Genomic DNA, 18,595 nt, shown 5'->3' on the forward strand with positions numbered 1-18,595 from the left:
GACTCCCGCCTCGAGGTGTCGCAATGAGGCTATCAATGGTCTCAGAAATCGCTCCTCTAAGCGATTAGAGCTGCTCAGGGTATCTGGATGGCAGCAGAATCATGATCGGGCCAGGCGCAGAGACAGAGTTATGCCATCTTGGCAACGCCCCCTACTTAGGTTCATTCTTAAACCCACATACTTGCACGTAATCCATGGTCCAAGAGCATTTTTTTGGCCTAGGGTACAAAACGGGGAGGGAGCTTCTCCTTCAAAAGTAGGAACTGCAGACTTTTTCAAAAGTGTACTCATTGTAATCTCAACTTACTTTCACAAAACACAAATACTGACACAGCCAATCACAAAATAATTTCAAAGCAAGACCTCCAATGCAATATTTAATGTTACTGACCAAAACAAAGAATCTTTTGTCTGCTTACCAGTATATGTGATGAAAAATCAAACTCACCATAGAGGGGTTGGCAGTAAGATGCTTCCAATCACACCAAGACAGGCTCTCACCGCACGGCAACCTACTCTTAGAGGCAGAGTATCTATCCACGTGCACAAAGAATAAGCACGGAATAAGCACCACTACCCAGGGTTAGTTCTCATACACAGCTAGACTATCAAGGATTTAACAGGCCTTTAAACTATGAGTTTATCCTATAGCCTGATGTGACGCCACACAAGTCATTGGAGAAGGTATTATTTGTCCCAAACAAAGATAGCCACTGCCTTGCAAGTTACTGAAAGTCTTTCCCAAATCAGTATGGTGACAATACTACTTCCCGTTAGGTGAGCTATAAAAAAAAGAGCCAACTCTTTCTACTCTTTGCATTACAACGCTTCAAGTGATTGTTCGTCTGCTTCCTTGCTCCCGAATTTCATCTTGAACCTTTGCTGTTTTCCTTTCGCTTATTCCTCTGCACTGCAGTATTCTTCTGCTCCCAGTCTTGCCTTTCCCTGTATCATTGTCACAGAGGATGATTCCCGCATCTATCTATCCAACTTATCTCAAGCTCAGAGCTTGGCGTCTTCTTGGATCAAGTCATCTGAGCCTTCTGAAACCTGTGCAAATTGGATTTTGAGGTTCTTTTGCCCACTGGGCTTTTTACCTCCTATGGGCTACTTCTGGAAAGCACTACCGGCTAAGCATGTTTCTGGGTCAGTGGCATAATGGCTAATTGAAGGGGTTCGCCCTTACCTCTATCTGACTAGGCCTACAAAGACCAGACAGTTGTGGATGAGAACGCGCGTAAGTAACCAAACCAGGCATCATGACCATGACAATAGCTTTTCATCAAAATTTGCGATGCTTAAAAAATTCACACAATACATTACAATGCAATATTCTTAACACATGCGCCAAAGAAAACACCATTGACATATTTATTACCTATTGCAGTTGGCATAGCAAATTAACAAGCCCATCCTTCAAAACATGTAAATAGCCAAAAGCAAAATCTGTTTTAGTAAAGGAAGGACTAGTATAAACCTCCACAGTTCAGGAGTCAATGAATGTCCAAGTACAAATCAGCACAAGACTAAATAAAGTCTGCATCTGGGGAAAGAGTCAAAAGTCGAAGTATAAACGAGCATGACAAAACTTGAGTAGAGTCTGCAAAGTTCAAACACGAAGAAAAGTATAAAGTACCAAACATGCCAATGTGAATCTTGCCTTTGAGAAAATAAAGAAAAGTTTTATTATGTAGTTAGATAACAGTCTGACAGAGCTCCTTGGTTTGAAATATGAGAAAAGTCTGCCAAACATCAATGAAAGTGCACATTTTAAATGTTTCAGACAGAGAAAAAGAAACACACAGATTCGACAAGGTGAGATTCAGCATTATAGGTCTGTACTGGCACAATTACATGACATGAACTGTACAAAAGTGGATACATTGTGTTACATGAAATAAACATTTAGAAAATACCTGCATTATGAATAATAATGTAGCACCCTTCAGCCTACAAACAAGGCAAAGTACATTGTACTTGTCAGAAATGGGGTCTTTAGTTGGCAGTGGTTTGCATCCTGTTCAAGTGTGGGTCTAGTTCACTCTAGTCGGGGTAAGGAAGGCATATAACCAAGATAACCCCCCCCGGTCGCCCCCTTGGTAGCTGGGCATGAGCAGACAGGCTTATCTCAGAGGCAATGTGTAAAGTATTTGTACCCACACACAGTAACACAGTGAAAACACCATAAACGTATGTCACACCAGTTTAGAAAAATAGCAAATATTTATCTGAGTAAAACAGGATCAAAACTAAAAAATAAAAAAAAAGATAAAATCTTAGTGTAGTGGTTAGAAACACAATAGCTCCAATTGGGGCTATCACAACGTCTTGACGGAGTCGTTCCCAACAGCCCAATGCCACTTGCGAGGGAGTGTGGTCTGGGCACGGAGTCGTATGGACCCCAGGTACCGTATTCTAGAAAAGGCGTCACCTCCTTACCGCTTCTGGGGAGGCAAGGTGTCATTTCCTTACTTCTAGACAGGGGACGTTAGGCGTCGGTTCCTTGCAGTTGCAGGGGAGGTGATGCAGCGTCTGTGGCGAGGCATCGGGTCCTTACGACAAGGCATAGGTCAATTAATCCAGCAGGTCAAGACGCAAGGTGTTGCGATCACACCACAGAGCCACATGTGCTGCGGCTGACTCAGTCATGTGTCACTGACGTACGTTACACAGCATTCGGTGGGACTTCAGAGGTGCTGCAGCATTGGTCGTGGTAGCTGCACTCAGCTACGACCACGGCTGGGGTGCAGGCAGTGTCGCGGAGTCGGACATCGGCAACGGTCCTTAAGTCGATATAGACGTTGATGCACTAGTTTCTTCTTTGTTGAACCAGAACTCACTCCCAAGGGCCCAGGAACTGGATTTAGCACCACATGGCAAGCCAGAACTCTAGGCAAGGGAATCCAGGGGCTGGCATCTGAAGTCTTTGATGACCCTGAGACTTCTTAAATGGAGGCAAGCTCAGTCCAAGCCCTTGGAAGCAGGATGTAGAAAGCAAAGTCCAGTGCTTTCACTCCCAGGACACAAGCAGCAGGCAAGCAAAGCAAAGGGCAGAGTGTCAGTCCCTCCTACAGCCTCCAGCTCTTCTTCCTGGCAGGATCTCCTCAGTCCAGAAGGATTCTAACTATGTAGTGTCAGAGGTCCAGTACTTATACCTATTTCTGGCTTTGAAGTAGGCAAACTTCACAGAGAAGTATTTCTAGGGCACAAATTCCTGCCTTTCCTGTCTGGGTCCCAGACACACTCTATGGCAGTGGTTCCCAACCTTTTGACTTCTGTGGACCCCCACTTTATCATTACTGGGACCCAGGGACCCCCACTGACTCTTTAGTGGAATCCGGGACACCCACCCCCCACTACTGAGTCATTACTGAAAGATGAGGAGTTACTCTGTTAATATTATTTAATTATTTAAGCAGCCGCGGACCCCCAGGGGTCCCCGGACCACAGGTTGGGAACCACTGCTCTAGGGGTTGAAGACTGCTTTGTGTGAAGACAGGTACAGCCATATGCAGGGGCAAATGTTATCTCCTCCCACCACTCTAGCTCAGGAAGACCCATGGTGATGGGCCATCAGGGTATGCCAGGACACCCCTCAGCTCCCCTTGTGTGACTGTCTAGAGTGAATGCACAAGCAGCCCAACTGTCATCCTGACCCAGACCTGTATTCAGCAGACAGGCAGAGGCACACAATGGTTAAGCAAGAAAATACCTAGTTTCTAAAAACACAATTTTAAAACTCACATTCCAAAAAACATTTTTACAAAAAGATGCATGTTTAAATTGTGATTTCAGAGAACCCAAACTCCATACCTCTATCTGCTCCCAATGGGTAGCTCACGTAAAGTAATTAGCAATATTTCACTATCAGGACATGGTAAACACACCACCAGTACATGTCCTACCTTTTAAATACTCTGCACCCTGCCCATGGGCAGACTTGTGTCATTAGGGGTCATTTACAGGTAATAAAAGGAAAAATCTGGGCCTGTTAAGTGGGTGCACTTGCAGGTTGACATGGTGTTTTAAAACTGCGCACACAGACACTGCAATGGCAGGTCCGAGACATGTTTACAGTGTGACTCATGTCGGTGGCACAATCAGTGCATCAGGCACACTAGTACCATTTGATTTACAGGCCCTGGTAACACATAGTGCATCTTACTAGGGACTTACTGGTAAATCAAATATGCCAGTCATGGATAAACCAATCAACAATACAATTTAGACAGAGAGCACTTGCACTTTTGCACTCGTCAGCAGTGGTAAAGTGTCCAGAGTCCTAAAGCCAATGAAAACAGGCCAGAAAAAGTAGGAGGAAGAAGACAAAATGTCTGGGGATAAATCTGCAAAAAAGGCCAGGTCCAACATCTTCCATAAGACTGCTACTAGCATGAAGGTCTATACTCTAAATCGTATTCAATAGTAAAACAACATTCCATGTAAAACATCAAACACTGTTAGCAGCATTAGAGGCTTATTTTTAAGCATTCCAAACCCACAACAAGGCACAGACAACAGATGTGTACACAAATGGTTCACTATTAAATACAAACAATGTTGATCCAATCACTACAAATACATGCTCAGACCAAGGACATACTGCCCCCCTCAAAGCATATATGTTTTGGGACAAATAAAGGGATCTCAAGAATATCAAATGGTTTGTTATATTTCACTGAAAATTGTAGCAGCCACATCATTGTTAGTTACAATCGGGACAACTGAAGAATAATGTGAAGAGTGATAGTCCCACTTACCAATTCAATATGTAGAAATAAACATCAAAGAAATGCTCACCTGTCAACACTGGTATTGTAGAAGGGTCTGATAAGTCCAACGCTGTCTTGCCATCTGTATTGCGGATCATTGGATCTGCTCCATGCTGCAACAGCACTGAAAAAAAACCATGAAATATGGTTAATCTCAATGCCACTGAGAACACCTTGGATTAATTAATAAGTATGCAGTACTTGTGTAGTGACATTAAAGGGGATCTGTATGCTAGAAAGGATTTCAGGTCTGCGTTTGGAAGAACATCTGCAATCAAAAAGCAGATTATTGTGCTGTGCACATTTTCACTCAGATGCCAGAAACGGATCGACTTAACTATTGCAAAACATAACAAAAAGTCTGTGACTCAGGAAGTTCAGTGCAGAGTGTTTTCAATTCAAGATTTTAAAAAAGTTAAAATAATGTTGAAAAATTCATAACTGCTAAAACATGCCATTAACATTACTGTTGTTTGATAAAGATCTGTTCCATCACTCATGCTTTTTGCTCGTTCAAAGTCAGTTTATTCACTGTTGGCAATCCAGATTTAACTCTTATTAATAGTGCAAAAAAAAAAAAAAAACACCACTGAAGTTATAGTGGCTCTGAAAAATTACATTTTAATTAAAATGAAAAAGCTATAAAGTAGATCTGGTCAATAAATAAACAGTCTGGATTGCTTAATTCACTAGGATAACTGTTATAAACAAACACATTTGTAATTAAAGATAAAATAGAATAACAAGCAGTACCTATGCAGACGTCAATCTTTCCTTTAATAGCAGATTCATGGAGAGGGGTATAGTTCCAATTATCACGGGCATTTGGATTGGCACCATGCCGCAAAAGGAGGGTCACAACTTCTGCATGACCAAAAGAGCATGCGTTATGCAGAGGAACAAGGCCACCATCATCTCTTGCATGGACATTCCCACCAGCCTGAAGAAGGCACTCTACTACATCCTTTCGTCCAAACCCTGGCAGAAAATAAACATAATGAACAAGATCAATTTTACAGGACTACTAATAACGTATTTAATTGTAAAAATACGACTTAACAGGACAAAACGTATTTACTGTATTAAAGACGAAAGGCCAAAAGGTTTAGAAATTGGCCTACAGAATTACCATCTTTTGAAGCACACTTGTAATTTTAAAGAAACCATGACAAACCGATATCCATGATGAAGCTGGATTTAGGTAGCTTTTTGGGCTCAATATAAAATATTGCTTTATGATATTTTCATGGATATTTGTAAGAAGTAGAATCTTAGAGCATTAGTGAGATGCCGGACCATATTTATTGTTTTTGGAAATTATTAGATTGTAAAGAAAGCATACCCATGGGCAGCAGCTTATTTTTTAAAGAAAGTTAGTCATTATTAAATTAAATCTGAACGGGATTCCAACTTCAAAAGGACACAAATACTAAGCAGGAAAGAGTACTCCTAGGTTTTGACTTTAACAAGTGAGAGTTTTGTGAATGTTAATAATCGACAGGGTCACAAGATACACAGAAAGGCAACATTTCAGCAGAAACTTGATTTGTCCATTTTGGTTTTGCACTGGTGGTGTGTACACACCAACAGATAGACATAAGCAAAGACAAAGACACCTAGGCTGACACCTTTACTGTGCTAAAGGAGGCAAACAAAAGGCATGCATACATGAGAACACACTATCAAAGTTGTGTCTCTATACAACCTCTTTCCACTGTACCTAAGCCTGGGCATATTTTCTAAACTACCAGCTTAAGAGGGGGGGGGGGGGGGGGGGGATGGCCCCACAGCTTTGGGAAACAACGTGGTACAGACAGACAAGGCACAAAAAGAGACAAGCTGCACAGTGAGCACACTGCAATGAATTGGAATGCGGGCCAGTGAAATTAGTAATTCAAGGATTCCATCACTAAAATATTTCTCTCAGTGAGAAGGTCTAAGAAGAACAAACGAGCCACGAACGAGCCCCTAAGCTGTGCCACAGAATGAGGGCCTCCTACAAGACCTACTACTGTCTAAGGTTATTCACTCTTTTGGCCAAGGGGGAGGAGCTACATATGGCTGGCCCATGGGTGGGTATGTGTATAATGATGGGTGTGTGCAGAGAAGCATACATGAGATGTATGGAGGAGTTAGTTATGGCATAATGGAGGCCCTGGACCAAGCCACCTCTCTCTGGCAGACTGTATCATCACTAGAATTATGGAGCCCATCCCCGGCTTAAAGAGTTCCTCCCATGCATTTTGTGCCATCCTTGCTTTAATGGTGGCCCTACATAAACTGGTACTACCTGAAATATTGTGGCCTCCCCAGGCATTATGCTGCAGGTCCTAGACATATTAGAAGTCCCAGTATACTGTGGCCTTCTGCAATATGGTGTGGGTCTCCTAGGTATGGCCATGGTATCCAGTCGCCGGACTTGGCACCTTGCATCATCTCTGAGATAATGGCAGCATTGTTTTTAGGAAGCCCTCCATGGTATACTGTGTGCGTCCTAGGCATTGTCGTGATTATCCTTCGAGTAATGGGAGTCATCTATGACACATGGAGATCGCATCCCAACCAATTATGTCTGAGATGTCAAATTATTCAGTTTAAAGCATAATGTGAGTCATGGCAAACAGTGACAATCCATGGCTTCTGATGGGCCTCTCTTGCAAAAGCTGGATATATCTAACATCTGGTGGCTATGATCAACAGGTATACCTACATGCAACTGTGACACACTGGCAGAGGGGCCAGATCCTGCAAATGGGGGACTTGGTAGATGAGAAATATTGGTGAAAAAGTCATCTAATAGTAAGGCACAAAATCATTTGCTAAAAATGAAATGCTTTTCTTTCAGGATTAGGAAAGCTACTCTCAGAAAATAGGCTTTTTTTTTTTAAGGGAACGGTATTTGTCCACCCAAAAACTGCAATTTAATATGTGTAACTTTGTTAGTGTCAAACGGATGTTTGAGGACGCAATTCATTGTCATGCAATGGAATATGTCAAGTGTGCCCCTTAGAGACTGCCAGTAAAACCTATAGACAATTTATTTGAAAACATGCAAAAAAGCATTATTTAGCCCAAACGTTTTTAATTCACTGGTTCCTACATAACCTCTTAGGTGGAGAGAAGGACTCACTCACTTTGTGCAATTGAAGGTGACTATTTCCACTCAAACATTCATCAAGGTGGGCATGGAGAGACTGTTCAGGATAGGCACTGCTGTAACTTGACTGAACCACTGAACTCGTTAGTAGCTGATCCAAATATGGGCACTATCAGAGACACCTGTGGGTAAATTTTCTTATGTCAGTGTGAACTGCAAAGTCCTCACTCTCCCCCAACCTCATTGCTGCTACTGCCTAGCCGAAAGCTATACGCTCACAGAAACAGATACAGCCTGTCAGTACTGTAGTGGTTACCAAAACCTCAGCCACCAAACAAGAGTGGCAGAGGTATTCATCACATTCAACTCTTCCTCCTCCCCAGTAACTAGGGTAATTGCCAGATCCAGCCAGTAGCCACCAAACCGGCAGGTGCCATTATAGGATTGGGTTTAGTACCATGCCTCAGTTTCCTGCCACTGTAGGGACACAGTATTTACATGTGGGACATGTAGAAATTCGATGTTACTATGTACCCTGCCTTGTTAGCTACTAGGCTTACAAGAAGGTGACTTACTATATTGAGCAAGGAGGTTTTCACCGGTCACAAAGGCTGTAGTTTGACAGGTTGCAATGCATATTTCCCTGCAACAGTCAGGCTACACAGGGTAGGCTTGAAGCTGTGTTGTATTGCCACTGTAGTGGAAGGCACAATGGCTGAGGTAGGTCACCAGAGTCCACTAGAGCCATTTAACTTCCAGACCCCTGGGTACACTTTGCACAGCATACATTATGGACTTCGGTCATAAAATCCCGAAGCCAATTTCCATTTTGAACATGCTAAATTAGCCTGTCTGCCTTTGGTCCACATTCAGCATCTCAATATCTTTCAACGAATTGTCAAAGTGTAAATAATGACATTTGTTATCACATAAGGCGACACAAGTGTGCTACAAGCTATACATTATACACATTCCAAGGTAAGAAAGTAGACAAGTGAATTAAACTTGCAGTCAGAGCTGAAGTATTTGTATCATGCTGGTTCAGACTGGTTATGGCTCGGATTATTAAAGTGTCCCCCAAAGTAGTTGGTGTTGTTCTGCCAAGGGAACACACTCTTTGGGATGAAGTCTGCTAACCATAGCGGATTCATTGTGAACAGTTAAGCAAGTGCACTGGTCCCGAGAAGATTCCAGAGGCAAGTTAACTACTCCTTGCTGTTATAGGGTGCCTCTTAGAAATACATTTTAGGATGATAGGTCGGTAGGAACATTCTAATTATTTTAGAAGTTTTCATTTTATTGTCGCTGCTAGCAACATGCATCAGGGCTTTTTAATTTGGCTAGGAGGGGGTTACTACTCATGTACAAAGCAACTGAATCAGACTGTTGAAATAAAACACTTAAATGTATATAGTTTATTTTGCAAGTGTAGTGCTCAAGTGTGCTATTCTATTTAACTTAATTGTGTTTGCATTACCACTGTGTCCCTGAAAGCAGAGATACTACACCAGTACCTCTTCTCTGTGGGTTGTGTAGGGCTACAATTACCTGGAGTCCCCTGCTCCAGCTATAGTACACTGAAACCAGTTCAGGCGCCATGGGTAAGGAAGCAAAACATTCAAGACCTGGGCCAGAACCCAATGATAGCAACACTTAAGCGAGTTACATATACCAAACAGGAATGAGCCAAAGTAGCAATTTTTAGCCCGTTCTGTGCCGGGGATGTAACGGTTACGTCCATGGCACAGTGCTCCTGTGCAAAGGATGTAACCATTACATCCTCGGCATGGAGCTCAGAGGGCGCGGTAGCGCTCCCTCCACGGGCTTCCCTCCCACCCCCCAGGCAGGGATGGTAGGGGAAGCCCCCGCCCCCACCGCAACAAATGACGACAGCACTCGATCGTGCACTGACATCATTACAGGGTGCTGGTCGCACTAGAAGCCATTTGCTTCCTGTGCGCGATCAGAGAAACAGGTGAGTTTCTCCTCCGGCGGGTGGGAGGTTTCAATCAAAGAGGCATCGGGGGGGAAAGGAAAGGGTTTTCCTTTCCCCCCGTTGTCTCTTTGAGCATTCCGGCAGCCCGATCACATTGCGATCTGGCAGCAGGAATACCCACTAGACGCCAGGGATTTTGTTTGTGTTTATTTTCAATGTTTTTTGTGTCGGGGAGTGGCCCCTTGGGCAAGGGTCGCTCCCATTTGGGGGGCATGTTTGCTGTGTCCATTTCTGCCTCCCTTGGGGGCAGATCATCTTATTATTTTTAGGCTGATCTGCCCCCATGGTGGGCAGAAACCACTAGAACGTCAGCGATTTTTGTTTATATGTTTATTTATGTGGGGGGGGGGGGGGGGTGCTCCCTTGGGCAAGGGGCGCCGTCCCCAAGGCGGCATAGAACTGTTGCCCATTTCTACCCCCCTTGGGGGCAGATCGGCCTTTTTATTTTAGGCCCATCGAAGCCACTTAGACACTAGGGATAGTGTGAGTATGTGTGTTTGTTTTGTTTGGGGGTGGCTCCTTGGGGGGCAGAATCCACTTGGGCACCAATTTCTAAATGCTTGATGGTGGAGTGTTTGTCAACTGGCAAAGTATTTGCATTTGTGATAAAAAAATATTCTCCTTTTAGTTCTGATTCAAAGCTTTTACTTTCTTTGCTGTGGCTCGTTGCGGTTTTGGTGGTGGTTGAACTGCGGTTTGCATAGTTGCATGTTTTAGGTAAGTAAAACCAATTTACTCCAAAGGAGTATTGTTGCCATGGATGAATGACATGTTTGTAGGTGGTGTACTAAATGCAGGATTGTGTGTGAAATTGTCCTTAGATTTGTGCACAATGATATTTGTGCTGTCTTATTTCTAATTTGCTTTTCTTTCTTTCTTTTTAGTGGGATATCATTGGTGATTGCTGTGTCTGTGCAGAGTAGTTGCTGGTGAGTCATGGTTTTTCAGGCAAGTGAGTGGTACAGTTTTTTAGTTTAGAACTCTTACTGATAAAGCTACACTTTATTACTTATCTTACACAGTGCTGGTTGTTGGTGGTGCATTTGTCCAGTTACATTTCGTAGGAAAGATCATGAGTAGCCGCAGGATGAACGCTCAGCAGGTGGTTGGTATGCTTTTTGAGTCTGTGTCTCATCATGATTATGAGACGGACTCTGCAACTGAGGCAGAGGAAGTAAGAGAGTCTGGCAGTGAAGTTTCTGTTGGAGAGGAATCTTCTGATGAGGAAGCCACACTCAGTGCAGGTGAAGGGCCTGTTTTAGAAGAGGACACTGATGTGCCATTAGTGCAGCAACCTGGGGCTGAAAGGTTTCCCGTTAGAAGACCTGAACTCTGGGTTGCCCGAAACAAGGAGCAGCAGGAGTTGCCTTCCTTTACTGGTCTCCCGGGGTGTAGCGTCAATACAGATAACTTTTTGCCTGTCAATTTCTTTGAGTTATTTGTGGATGATGTGTTTTGGAACAGATTGTTGAGCAGAATAATTTGTATGCGGAGCAGTATTTGAGGGACAACGCTGCTAGACTTGGGCCACATTCTAGAGCTACCCAGTGGATTCCCACAAATTTGGAGGAGATGAAAAAGTTTTTGGGTTTGACTCTTTTGATGGGGTTGATAAGGAAGCCGTCACTGGCAACTTATGGGCCTACTAGTCCCTTGACGGCAAGAGCTATATTTCCTGCAACCATGAGTCGTAATCGGTATTCGCTTCTTCTTAGGATGCTGCATTTTGTTAACAATGCATTAGCCTTGCCACAAGATCACCCTGATTCTGGCCGTCTTTTTAAGATTAGGCCTGTCCTTGATCATTTTGTAGATCGTTTTTCAGAGGTCCATGTTCCAGACAAAGAAATAGCTGTGGACGAGTCTTTGGAACTCTTCAAGGGTCGTTAGGTTTTTAGGCAGTACATTCCTAGCAAGAGGGCATGATATCGAATTAAACTGTATATGCTGTCTGAAAGCTGTCTGAAAGTAGTACAGGATATGTGTACAGTTTCCGTGTCTACACTGGTAGGGATTTCAGTATTGACCCCCTGGTTGTCCCCCCACTTTTGGAGTTACTGAGACAATTGTGTCAGAACTTGGTAGACGACTGTTCACGAAAGTTGACCAAGTGTATTTAGATAACTTCTACACTGGAGTGCAGTTGTTCAAGGAATTGTTCAGAGTGGACACTGCTGCTTGTGGCACAATTCGTTGTAACCGGAAAGGCTATCCAAGGGAGCTTGTCTGTAAAACATTTGAGGGGACAGTGCAGTGCCTTGCGGAATGATGAGCTGCTAGCTTTGACATTTTCAGACAAGGAGGGATATCTACATGCTAAGTACCATCCATGATGAGAGTACTTTCCCCTGTGACTGTTTGGGGCCAGGTTGCTGAAGTGTGCAAACCTGTGTGCATTTTAGATTATAATAAGCACATGGGAGGTGTAGATAGAATTGATCAGCGGTTGGAACCTTATATTGCTATTCGTAAGTCTTACGTTTGGTTTAAGAAGTTAGCAAATCACCTCTTCCACTTGGCAACTTTTAATGCTTTTATTGTGTTTAAGGATAGGTCTCCAGAGTCAAAGATGGCATTTGTGAAATTTCAGGAGTCAGTGATAGGGAGCCTTATTGTGGTGGAACAGGCAAGAGTTCCGAGAGAAGCAGTAGTAGAGGATGTGGCTAGATTGAAAGATCGCCACTTTGCTGAGCACATTCCTCCCACAATGTAGAGTCTGTGCTTGAAGAGGTATCTGGATGGAGACTAATGGACTGCCCAGATTGTCCTTCAAAGCCTGGGCTGTGTGTGTGTGGGGTTGTTTCAAGAATTTCTGGGAACTACCATGAGTGTAAACTGGCTGTTTTATATTTTCATGTGTTCAGTTTCATGGCTGGCATTTCTGTCATGTACTTAGTTAGAGCTTTTGTGTTTGTAGTTTTGTAATTTTATCTAATATTAGTTAGTGGTTTCTTGGTTTAAAAATTTTTTTTACAAAAATAAAAAAAAGTGATGCCATTGTGTGTGGAGAGGCGCTTGGCTGACTGTGTACATATTGACTTGCTGTTGGCTACTGCAACACACTGCCAGCCAAACGCCAGTCCACACACTCCCATCAGCTGGTGTGATTCCTATATCAGGCATGTGGGCATATGTAACTGATGGGCCCGTGAGTTGCGCTGTGCCGATGCAAGTGTTGTAATGTGCTGGGCCCATGGCTGGCGGCGTCAATGGTCTTGTGCATGTCATGTATGAAAGGTGTGTGAATGGACTGTGGTCACTGGTTCCGTTTTTTGGCCTTTCAGTTATTAACAGTGCATTTCATTTTTGTGAAATCTCTTATTAATAAAATTTGATCCACTGAACCATCATCGTGCCAAATCCAACCAGTATGTGTGGTAAAAATGACAAAACCTGCTCCGCTGTAATCAGGTGTCGCAGCACACCTGTGACACGCTAGGTGTCCCGGGTGGGACCCCGATGATGAAGCATGCCACCAACTTGGTTGGTGGGTGAGGGGTCTTTTTAACATAACCTAAGTGTGTTTCCTTTTACAATTTTAGTGTTTGGAACATCACATAAGTATGTGGACATACCAAAATGATCTATCGCAAAACTAACTGTGTTTGGGGGGAGGCACCTATGTTTTTGGTCCCAGGTGCGGCCTTCATCTAGGGAAACCTACCAAACCCAGACATGTTTTAAAAATGGACACCCCAAGGAGGTATGGCTTGCCTGGATCCCCCAACATTTTCTTACCCAGACTCCTCTGCAAACCTCAAAAATGATGCCTCACTTGTGTGGGTCCCCAAAGCAGAGTCAGCCTAAAAGATGCAAAAAATAAAAATACGTGCTTATCAACTCGATGTGCTATCCCTTCAATCTACAGGTTGTTGGCATTTTTCGGCTGCAGGCACCTGGGCCACCCACACAAGTGAGGTATCATTTTTATCGGGAGATTTGGGGGAACACTGGGTGGAAGGAAATTTGTGGCTCCTCTCAGATTCCAGAACTTTCTGTCACAGAAATGACAGGAAAAAGTGTTCTTTTGGCCACATTTTGAGGTTTGCAAAGGATTCTGGGTAACATAACCTGGTCAGAGCCCCACAAGTCACCCTATCTTGGATTCCCCTGGGTGTCTAGTTTTCAAAACTGTGCAGGTTTGCTAGGTTGCCTCAGGTGCTGGCTGAGCTAGAGGCCAAAATCCAAAGCTAGGCACTTTGTAAAAAACAGCTGTTTTTTTGGTGAAAATATGATGTGTCCATTTTGTGTTTCCTGTTGCGAGCATTATGCCTACCCACGCAAGTGAGGTACCATTTTTATCGGGAGACTTGGGGAAGAACACAATAGCAAAACAAGTGTTACCGCCCCTTGTCTTTCTCTACATTTTTTTCCTTCCAAATGTAAGACGGTATGTAAAAAAAGACATCTTTTTGAGAAATGCTCTGTAATTCACATGCTAGTATGGGCACCCCGGAATTTAGAGATGTGCAAATAACCACTGCTTCTGAACACCTTATCTTTTGGCCATTCTGGAAATACAAAGGTTTTCTTGATACCTATTTTTCACTCTTTATATTTCAACAAATGAATTACTGTATACCCGGTATAGAATGAAAACCCATTGCAACGTGTAGCTCATTTATTGCTCTGGATACCTAAGGTTCTTGATGAACCCACAAGCCCTATATATATATATATATATACACCCGCAACCAGAGGAGTCCAGCAGACGTAACGGTATATTGCTTTAAACAAATCTGACATTGTAGGAAAAAGTTACAGAGTAAAACAGGGAGAACAATTGCTGTTTTTTTCACCTAAAATTCAATATTCTTTTATTTCAGCTGTTATTTTCTGTAGGAAACACTTGTAGGATCTACACAAATGACCCCTTGCTGAATTCAGAATTTTGTCTACTTTTCAGAAATGATTAGCTTTCTGGGGTCCAGCATTGGTTTCTCACCCATTTCTGTCACTAACTGGATGGAGGCTGAAAGCACACAAAAAAAAATAGTAAAATGGGGTATGTCCCAGTAAAATTTCAAAATTGTGTTGACAAATTGGGTTTTCTGATTCAACTCTGTCTGTTTCTGAAAGCTGGGAAGATGGTAGTTTACCACCGCAAACCCTTTGTTGATGCCATTTTCAGGGGGAAAACCACAAGCCTTCTTCTGGAGCCCTTTTTTCCAATTTTTTTTTTTTTAAATGAAATGTTTGCTGTATTTTGGCTAATTTCTTGGTCTCCTTCAGGGGAACCCACAAAGTCTGGGTACCTCTAGAGTCCCTAAGATGTTGGAAAGAAGGGACGCAAATTTGGCATGGATAGCTTATGTGGAGAAAAAGTTATGAGCAAACTGCCCCAAATAGCCAAAAAAAGGCTCAGCACAGGAAGGGAAAAGGCCTGGCAGTGAAGGGGTTAAAGGAAGAACACAGACACTTTAATACTGGTTAGCAGCAATAAATTATATGCAGTTCTAAAGTCAGCAAAGAAAAATAGAGGCCAGCATAAGCAGAAAATCTGGATTACTATGCAGAAAGGCCCATTTCCTACACAAATCCAACATGATTGTTATCAATACATAGCATTTGTACCACCTTTTTGCTAAACCTAAGCACTTGCCTAATTGTAGAATACTAGCAAAGCAGAAAATAAAACCTATTACGAGATTCAAAGACGGTACACACTCTCATACCTATTTCAGCAATTAAGTTCTTTGTTCAAGGAAATAGCAAGGCCTGCTATTCTCTTCTCATGAGACTAGCGGTACTGATAACTAGGCACACAAAGGTTAAGCGCTTCCCGTTCTAGTAGCCTTCACTAGTACTGGAGAAGAGATTATGGCCTGCCCTATGTTGCCTGATGTGAAGACTTCCCTATGGCCTTCACTTTCTGTGCTCAACTTTTATAACATAATCCCATACCGTTGTTGAGAACTCTTGGTGAAATACAACTAATCGAAAGTGGTCTGATGTCCTTTCAATTATTTTCACTCTACGAGATTGTGTTCTTCGAATAACAAAGATGAGACAAGTCATTATCATACATTTAGAAACTCTTTGAAATTAATAATAAGTTAAAGCAAACTTGTAAGCATTTAGACAATATATATGAAATACATTCACGTAGGCCTGATTATCACACTGTAAAACATAATTGTTAGAAATGGGGTCTCCAGTTGGCAGTCAGTTTACACCCTGCCCAAGCAGAGACCCTCACTAGTCAGGGTAAGGGAGATACCTAGCTCAGATAACCCCTGCTCACCCCACTGGTAGCTTGGCACAAGAAGTCAGGCTCATCTCAGAAGCCATGTGTAAAGCATTTGCACATAACATACAGTGAAAACACTGCAAAAGGGCACCACACCAGCTTTAGAAAAATAGCTGGTATTTATCCAGATAAAACAAGACCAAAACAAGGAAAATCCAACATACAGTAATAAAGATATGAATTTTGCAAGAATTAACTTAAATATACAGTTCCTTGAAGTCGATAGCTCTATCTGGGGCCAGCACGGCGGCGTGAACAACAAATCCAACAGTTCAGGTCGCCGTGGTATCACGGGACAGATATGGTGTCGGGAAGACCCACAAACACCACCTTGGAAATGTAGGACGTCGTGGTCCTCGCAATGAGAGTCAGAGTGCGTCGTCCCAATCGCCTGTTCCTGAGGTTGGTGCGAGGTTCATCAGGCCCTTGAAGTCACACGTGTTGCAGATCGAACTCCGGACTGATGACGAAGTCTGGAGCACTAGTGTGGATGGCACCGGGGCTATGGTGCGAAGCAGGATGATGCAACGTGCAAGCAGCCGCTCAGTGACGGCGTCCTGTGGTGCAGGTAAGACCAGGGCTGTGGTGTGAATCAGGGCCGTGTGACATGCGGGAACTCCAGGTCACGAAGCAGACAGGGGCATCGTCGTCACTGACGCACTGTCGTCGGTAAGCCCAAGGCAGCAGTGTGGCCTGGTCTACGTGCAGCGCCTATGGGTCACAGTGCATAAAGGGGCATCTGTTGACAACACTGGAGTCGATGCCGCTGGCCTCGGTAGACCAGGCATGAGGTGCTCTGTGTACCTCATGAATGGTGTCCTCGGGCCATGGTGCAGGCAGTGGCATCGGTGTCATCATAGAGCATGGAATCGGGGATGCCAAGGCTGCAGTGTAAGTAAGGCCATGCCGAGTGCGGGGCCCACAGGTTACGGTGCAAGCAGCGGCTCTCTGACGGCATCTATGAGACCAGGGTTTTGGGGCGACGTGGGGCACAGCTCCATGTGGTGTTGTCAGGTCACAGTGCGGTCAACGTCGTCGTTGTTGACGGTCTTGCAGTGGTTTTTCTTCTGTTGCAGCACAAAAAACAGTTTCCAGTGCAGAAGGCCAGTGGTTCCCAACCTTTTGACTTCTGTTGACCCCCATTTTATCATTACTGGGACCCAGGGACCCCCAATGAATCAATATTGTAATGTGGGGATCCCCTCCCCACCCCAAACCAGCAAAGCACAAACAGCAAAGGGCCAGTAATCCTCATCCAGCTCTTCTCCTTGGCAGAGGTTCAGCTTGATCCAGAAGTGTTCTAAAATTCTGGGGGTTTGGGTCCACTACTTATACCAGCTCTGGCCTTTGAAGTAGACAGTCTTGGTTGCTCACACGATCGTGCCTTGCCCAGGCCTGGCCCAAGACATTACAGGGGGCCAGAGACTGCATTGTGTGAGGAAAGGCAAAGCTCTTTCAGGTGCAGGTTTCAGCTCCTCCCTCCCCACTCTAGCCCAGGAGACTCATCAGGATATGCAGGCTACACCCCAGCTCCCTTTGTGTCACTGTCTAGAGGGAATTCACAAACAGCCCAACTGTCAGTCTGACCCAGCCGTGGATTCCACAGGCAGGCAGAGGCACAGAATGGTTAAGCAGTATTTCACTAAAACACACCAGTACATGTCCTACCTTTTAAATACACTGGACCCTGTCCATGGGGTTACCTAGGGCCTACCTTAGGGGTGTCTGTACAAAAAGGGAAGGTTTGGGGCTGCCAAGTGGGTACACTTGCCAGGTCGAAATGTAGGTTCAAGACTGCACACACAGACACTGCAGTGGCAGGTCTGAGAAATGTTTACAGGGCTACACGTGTGGCTCAATCATTGTTGCAGGCCCACTAGTAGCATTTGATTTATAGGCCCTGGGCACCTCTAGTGCACTTTACTAGGGACTTACTAGTAAATCAAATATACCAGCCCTGGATAAACCAACCACCAATACAATTTACACAGAGAGCATATGCACTTTAGCACTGGTAAGCAGTGGTAAAGTGCCCAGAGTCTCAAAGGCAACAAAAACAGGTCAGAAAAAAAGGTGGAAGGAGGCAAAGGGTTTGGGGATGACCCTGCAAAAAGAGCCAGGTCCAACAATAATCTAACAGCAAACATGTTCCATAAGAATCATATGTATTCCGCACTTTAATTGTTAAAGCAAGGGAATGCCTAGGCCAAAACAAACATTTGTAATGTAAAAGGTCTCGCATTTGTGAGAGTTAGATCTATTGGCGTTGTAAATGACAATGTCTTTTACTTATGCATTTTGGTTTGGAGTGTAGTACAGCAACCCTCCCAGGCCTGTTGATGCAGGAGAGAGGACACAAGAAGGTCGCCATCTTGAGTGTTTTTGCCATATTCCTATAGACTGGCTGTGATACCCTAGAGATGCAAACCTTTCTAGTGTGTTTAAACCTTTTATAGCACCAAACAAGCCACAAAGAAGCA

At 43.8% G+C, this 18,595-nt stretch overlaps 1 protein-coding gene across 2 annotated transcripts in view; it reads right to left on the reverse strand.

Annotated features, from left to right (window-relative positions):
- Nucleotides 1–18,595, reverse strand: part of TNKS2 (tankyrase 2) — a 511,364-nt gene that overhangs the window by 465,221 nt on the left and 27,548 nt on the right. For both annotated transcript variants that reach the window (XM_069239858.1, XM_069239857.1), the window contains exons 2-3: nt 5,526–5,750; nt 4,801–4,896 (exon numbers count right to left, since the gene is read on the reverse strand). In XM_069239858.1, the coding sequence (XP_069095959.1) occupies nt 4,801–4,896; nt 5,526–5,750 (321 nt within the window). The remainder of the gene's footprint in view (nt 1–4,800; nt 4,897–5,525; nt 5,751–18,595) is intronic.

This window comes from Pleurodeles waltl, chromosome 6, assembly GCF_031143425.1.
Source record: "Pleurodeles waltl isolate 20211129_DDA chromosome 6, aPleWal1.hap1.20221129, whole genome shotgun sequence".
Taxonomy (NCBI): domain Eukaryota; kingdom Metazoa; phylum Chordata; class Amphibia; order Caudata; family Salamandridae; genus Pleurodeles; species Pleurodeles waltl.